Consider the following 6,268-nt stretch of genomic DNA (forward strand, 5'->3'; position numbering starts at 1 on the left):
CTTGCAATGATCGCCCGCTTTAACGTGTAAGGTTTAGTAGAGAAATTGGAATGGGAAAGTATTTAATACAAGACCGGTAATATTATTTTTATAACACTTAGGAAATTTGTATTAATTAAACATTATAATGATTACTATCATATCTCGTTTAAACTGTCATCTACATTATACAAAATACATTTCTAGAAAGTTATAAGTAATTGCCAATATTTAATTAATTTATAATTTTCAGAACCATTGCGGTAGAGTGTTGCTGAACAATCCTATACCACTGGTGGTAAATGGAACTCCAACATTGGAAGGGCAGTGGCCATGGCAGATAGCTGTCTACCAAACTCAGGTTTGTCTTATCATGTGATAGGACCCTTTCTTTTAATTTTAACCGTGGTGCTTTATAACTAGCTTATCTAGTTGTAAACGTCCCTATTCTTAAGGTTAAAAAGCGTCCTTAGATCATGATTTTGTCACCCGCATTACTATGGAGGGAAGTGGACAAATAAAATTTCCAACTCCTCCCTATCTTTCTATTTGATTAATTTCGTTGCGGGATAATGACATATTAGTTCTCCCTGAGACTCGCCGAGCTTCACCGCTCGGTGTCATAAAACGCGTGCCACTGCTGATCCTGGCTTACAAGAGTTGTAGTGGTGGGTGTGAGGGCGGGAAAGTCTCGTCTCGTACTAAACTTAGGTATTTTATCAGTATCGTGTCCCAAGAGCGAAAAGGGCTAAGGGACTCAAGCGCCCGTCAAAACCGTTGAGCCTCCTCGAACCAATGAGATTGAGAGCAAAACATAATATTAAAAAAAACTATATGTTTGATAATAATTTCTCTTATCTACACTAATATATACAGCTGAAGAGTTTGTTTGAATACGCTAATCTCAGGATCTATTAAATTGATTTGATTTTTTTTTTATTCACCTATAGGGTTACTCCCGAGTGCAATGAGATACTTTTAACCCGGGGAAATGTTTATCCCAGAAAAATATACACGCGAGGAAGCTGCAGGCAATAACTAGTGTAGATAACATATTATATTGTAAAACTGAAATTATTACTAAACTTGGATATATATGCTATAAATTAATAAAGCCTATTGCTTTCACAGACGGTGGACAACAAGTACATTTGCGGTGGTACTCTGATATCACACAAGCATATCATCACGGCAGCGCATTGTGTCACCCGCAAAGGGTCTCGGCGGGTTGTGAATAAGAATACGCTCACTGTATATTTGGGTAAACACAATTTGAGGACTTCAGTGGACGGAGTACAGATCAAATTCGTAAGTTTGATTCTCCGTTTTTATTGATAATTTTTCGCCAAATAATAATAAGGAACGCTAAAAACTTCTCTTAGGCGCTAAACCCATGATTGAAAAACAAAACGTTTATGATTACTATAGAAAATGTACACTGCGTCGGTGGCGTAGTTGTATTGCATGTCCGGTACAATAGCGCTCTGAGGTCCTGGGTTCGAATCCCGGGTCGGGCAAAGTGATATTTAGGTTTTTCTGCTCAGTATCAGCCCGGAGTCTGGAATTTGTGCCCGATATGGCGATAGGCTCGCCCCCTGTCACATCATGGGACGGAACATACTTGGCGAAAAGTGGGTGCCTTAGTTGCACCTCTGCATACCCCTTCGGGGATAAATGCGTGAAGTTATGTATGTATGTAGAAAATGTACAGTAAATCAAATGTACCAAGGACGAATTTTTAAAAAGCCCAACGATTTTATTATTAGATAAATATTGATTGATCCAATTGAGAACTTCCTCCTTTCTTTGAAATCTATTCAATAGTATCCAACGTATTGCGCACATGCTGCTTTGCTGATGAGAATCACACCACTAGTATAAAACTGATAGTTACTAAAATTTCGAGTATTGTAGTAGAGTTCATACTAGTGTTTTAGAAGTTAACATTCCACAAATAACATTTTCTCTTAGGTGGAGAAGATTATATTACACCCGATGTACAACGCGTCGACGTTTACCAGCGACCTGGCCATCCTGGAGCTACGCGAGTCTGTCACGTATTCGAACTGGGTACAGCCCGCGTGTCTCTGGCCCGACAATGCGATCAACCTCAGCAACGTCATCGGAAAAAAGGGATCGGTATGATGTCGTTTTATTGCCTTTGGACGTTTTGGATGATTTGCCCGACACTATCAGTCTTACTTATAAAAATTTCACAAAGCTATGCACAGTTGAAACACAAATTTACTCGGTCAGCTGTAAGTCAAAACCCGCCATCTTGCCTCTTAATAAGTTTTATACTAGGACTCCGGTGATGTTTTTAACAGTTATTTAAGCAATTCTTAACTACGTCTTAACGCTAAAAGCAGTTTATAAGTAAGACTGAATAAGTGTAAAGCTGCCTGCAGTGTCTAGAGTACTATATCCCCACTTGGGAATAGTACAAGTATATTTGTGGTTGGGAGCAAAGGTGCAGCTTATGGGCGTGTGGTGCCAACCTCAGGACATTTAGATAGACATTGTGGCTTAAGACCGGTGGAGCCAAAATAACCGTTCCACTCATCCCGCAATGGTCGCAGCGATAACGCGTTCTTTCTTCGCGAAAAAGAAATGGAAGAATGTCGCGATACTTTTTTCGTCTCTAGGGCACAGGCTCTAAAAAATTACTCTAATATTAATTACTATAAAATTCATTTGTATGACAATCTGTTGCGATTATAACTTAACCGCATTATTCTCTTACTTCAGAAATAAATTAGGAAAATAGTTTTTACTGAATACAAATATTTAAGTGTTTTTTAAAACCTCTAACTGGTTGAAAATACGTCCAAGTAAGTAATATTTTATTATTGTGTATATTATAGTACGTTTACTATTATATACACAATCATAAAATATTAAATGCATAAGCTGCAATGTGTTAATATTGTTTGTTGATGAAATGAGCATTCAGTCAATTAGGTACTCTTAATTAATTGATCATTCGATATGTTGGATTCGTTAATTTTAATCATTGCTCTATATTCTACAGAGTAATCATTAATATCGTATTAAAAGAAATGAATGATGTTTCCACATCGAAAAATATTAATCAACAATTAGATGATGAAAACACCGTTATGAGACAGAAAGTAGATGTCTCATTACGTTGTCAGCAACGTATGTGGTTGGAATCCAAGGTTGAGCAATTCTGTGTGGATTCCTATAAAACGATTTACCCAGGATTGGACTTCTAGAAAGTGTGACATGACATGACAGACAATTTTCGGTTATTTATACAATTTCAAATAATCAATCTACCGATTATCTCCAATTAAATATTATTAGACTATCATCTGCTTAGGTTTCGCGATGACACAACGCTGTGAACTTGTTGCCAAAACATACTACCAGAAAACTGACAATTGCGATAACAACGCCTGCGCGGCACTTTAAGGACCGCAATATTTCTAATAAATATTTTGCAAACAGGTTGTAGGCTGGGGCTTTGACGAGACAGGCGTGGCTACCGAAGAGCTAAGCTTGGTCGAGATGCCTGTAGTAGACACTGAGACTTGCATCAGGTCCTACAGCGAATTCTTCATCAGATTCACTTCGGAATACACCTACTGCGCTGGTTATAGAGATGGTAAACCTCAAATTTATTATTTAAGTAACTAATTATACGAGACTTTCAGAAAACATGAATAAATTAACAAATTCCTTTTACTATTATGACATATGGTAAGAGGACACAATAATCCACGTGGCTGTATTCGTTCAAAGGTCAGTTTCTTTACATTGCGTCATTGCGGAAAACCAATTAGTCTTCTCAGAAGTAAATTATTTTATTCGAATTCTTATTACATAGCTTTGTCTTTCAACTAGTACATACTTTAGTTAGTTTCAACTAGTAATCACAAGTTGAAGCCGTCTACCGCCATTGTTCTGGCTAGACCGTCTTAAGCGCTTATCCTGATCGGATACGCAGGAAAAGTTTTCCAATACCAACAATTAGATGGATTCCATAAAGGAGAATGAAAAATGACATTATTCCCTTACGCTATGTTGATATAAAAAGGATTTTTTACTTACAGTCGACTTTTTTCGATAAAACACATCGAAGAAATCTTTAGGAAAATGTGGAATATCAATTTTAATGATAATGAAGAACGGCAACAATTCTAGCTAGTGTAAATGTAACTCTTATTTATAAATCCATTAAATATCAAAATAACTGTGGATATTTCGCAGCACACGCAACACCAATTGGTTATTTATTCCAGGCATTAAGAATAATTTATAAGTCAAATATGGTTGCAACAATCAAGAAAATTAGTTTATAATGCTTTTTTCAGCGATTAGTAACGAAGTTTCGACTTATCATTATATTTAAAACGGTGGAAACACATTGAGTTGTTCCGTATCAAGTGTTTAACTATATTCTGAAACCAATAAAAAAAAATTTAAATTAAGAAGTTAAAAAATCTTGCATGCGTAGGAGATATCCATATCGCTGTATTTATTGCGTTAATAATAACACGAAAGAGTGTGAATAATGCCTTTCTATGTTGTGCTCTTATTTTTAGAATAATAATATACGATATGCATCGTGCAGCCAACACTTATTTCGAAATTCAAAAATGCTGGCATGCAATAAGCCTTTTATTTTTCTGAAACTAGCTTGAATGGCATTTACAAAAGACTGTTTTTTTTTTCAAGGCACTTTAATGAGGCAGCGTAATTTAACCCGTGAGTGTTAGTGCCGAAGCAGCATGTATTACTGTTCTAAATTTTCTTTACTTCCTAATTAGCGTAGTAAAGCTTCTACTTTCCTTGCGACTTCTTTGTATTTTTTTTTTCATAATGGCTTACTTGCTTACAGGCGTATACAACACACATACAGGAGCTAGGGAAAGTATGACCAGAAAATAATAATTATTTATCTTGCAACTAACGGCTCTCGGAACACCTAATTAGTTTATAATATTTGATTCCAAAAGCAAAAATAATGCATGCGTAAATAACATTGGCTTGCTCTTTACTTCTCTTTCTATTTTACCTTATTGTTTATATGCCTTTATTGCTAATTTTATTTGTAAAAATGTAGATTCTTTCTATTTACAGTAAATATTAAATCAATTTACTAGGCATGCGGATTTTTAATAACCTATCGATATTTTTTATATTATTATAAATTTTCCCTCACTTACGATAAAATACATTTAACTTTTATATCGTAAAGTAGATTAGTTAACTTAAACAGCTATCAAACGCACTGTCTTAAATGCATGTATCACTGCGCTACTACGTCAACTAATATAACGAATAAACTTGAAACTAAGTAAGATATAAAATTAAATGCAGTAGATAAGGTATAAAATTAAATGATTTCTTACATCCTAGCATATTCTCAAGCTTATGGAAACTGTAAACTTGATTAAATATATTAAACGTAATCAATTGTAGAGGACTATGTAATTAACAATTTATACATTTTCGCAATTCACCTTTATTCTAAAAAAGCAACAACCATAAATCTGACATTTTATACAAAATATTCTTGTCTTATATTCTCTTGTGTATCCAGGTACCTCCGTCTGCAACGGCGACAGTGGTGGTGGTATGGTGTTCAAGATTGGCGACTACTGGTACCTCAGAGGGCTGGTCTCCCTCTCAGTTGCTAGGCAGAATGAATTCCGCTGCGACCCCTCCCACTACGTAGTGTTTACGGACTTAGCGAAATTCTTACCCTGGATCAAGCAGTCCATTTATGACTATTAACTGTACCGGTTTTCGATAGATTTTGTAAGTTATTGCGAATAGTTTGGTTTAAGATGAGCTATGTAGATATTTTCGAAACGGCCATGGATGTTTGATTCAATGGCCACTATGGTTCATTTTCAATCATTTTGTCCAGCAATACAATGTACTAAGTAATATGTTTAAAGTCGATTTCTTATTAGATGAATCACGTGATAAATTCAAGTAAAACATTTACCGATTTTAAAATTGTATCGATTGCACGATAAATCGATCTCTATTCGATATTACTAAATAATTGGGATGTGGCCAAAAGTATAAGTTAGTAGACATCACAAAACTTTTTCTCTCATTCTATCAGCTTTGTTATTATTTTTGATAACTAACGTCAGCTATTTTATCATGATGACGCTAAACTATTACTAAACATATTACAATATTAAAAATATAAGTAAGTACTTATATAAATATTCAATACTGTTTTGTATGTAATGTTCGGGAGCAATTGGGTTGTGTTTCCTGTTTGTGGTGTGAACAATAATAATAA

The 6,268-nt window shown here is 35.1% G+C and overlaps 1 protein-coding gene across 3 annotated transcripts; it reads left to right on the forward strand.

Moving 5' to 3' along the window:
- Nucleotides 1-232: 232 nt before the first annotated feature.
- On the forward strand, nucleotides 233-6,036 carry LOC115441334 (limulus clotting factor C; the record flags this gene model as incomplete). 3 transcript variants are annotated; one of them, XM_037446977.1, is given in 6 exon segments in its annotated part: nucleotides 233-340; nucleotides 1,111-1,287; nucleotides 1,951-2,118; nucleotides 3,451-3,607; nucleotides 4,681-4,710; nucleotides 5,549-6,036. In XM_037446977.1, coding segments are annotated over 6 exon segments (834 nt in total), but the record flags the coding sequence as incomplete, so codon positions are not given.
- Between the last annotated feature and the right edge of the window lie 232 nt (nucleotides 6,037-6,268).

This window comes from Manduca sexta, unplaced genomic scaffold, assembly GCF_014839805.1.
Source record: "Manduca sexta isolate Smith_Timp_Sample1 unplaced genomic scaffold, JHU_Msex_v1.0 HiC_scaffold_461, whole genome shotgun sequence".
NCBI lineage: Eukaryota > Metazoa > Arthropoda > Insecta > Lepidoptera > Sphingidae > Manduca > Manduca sexta.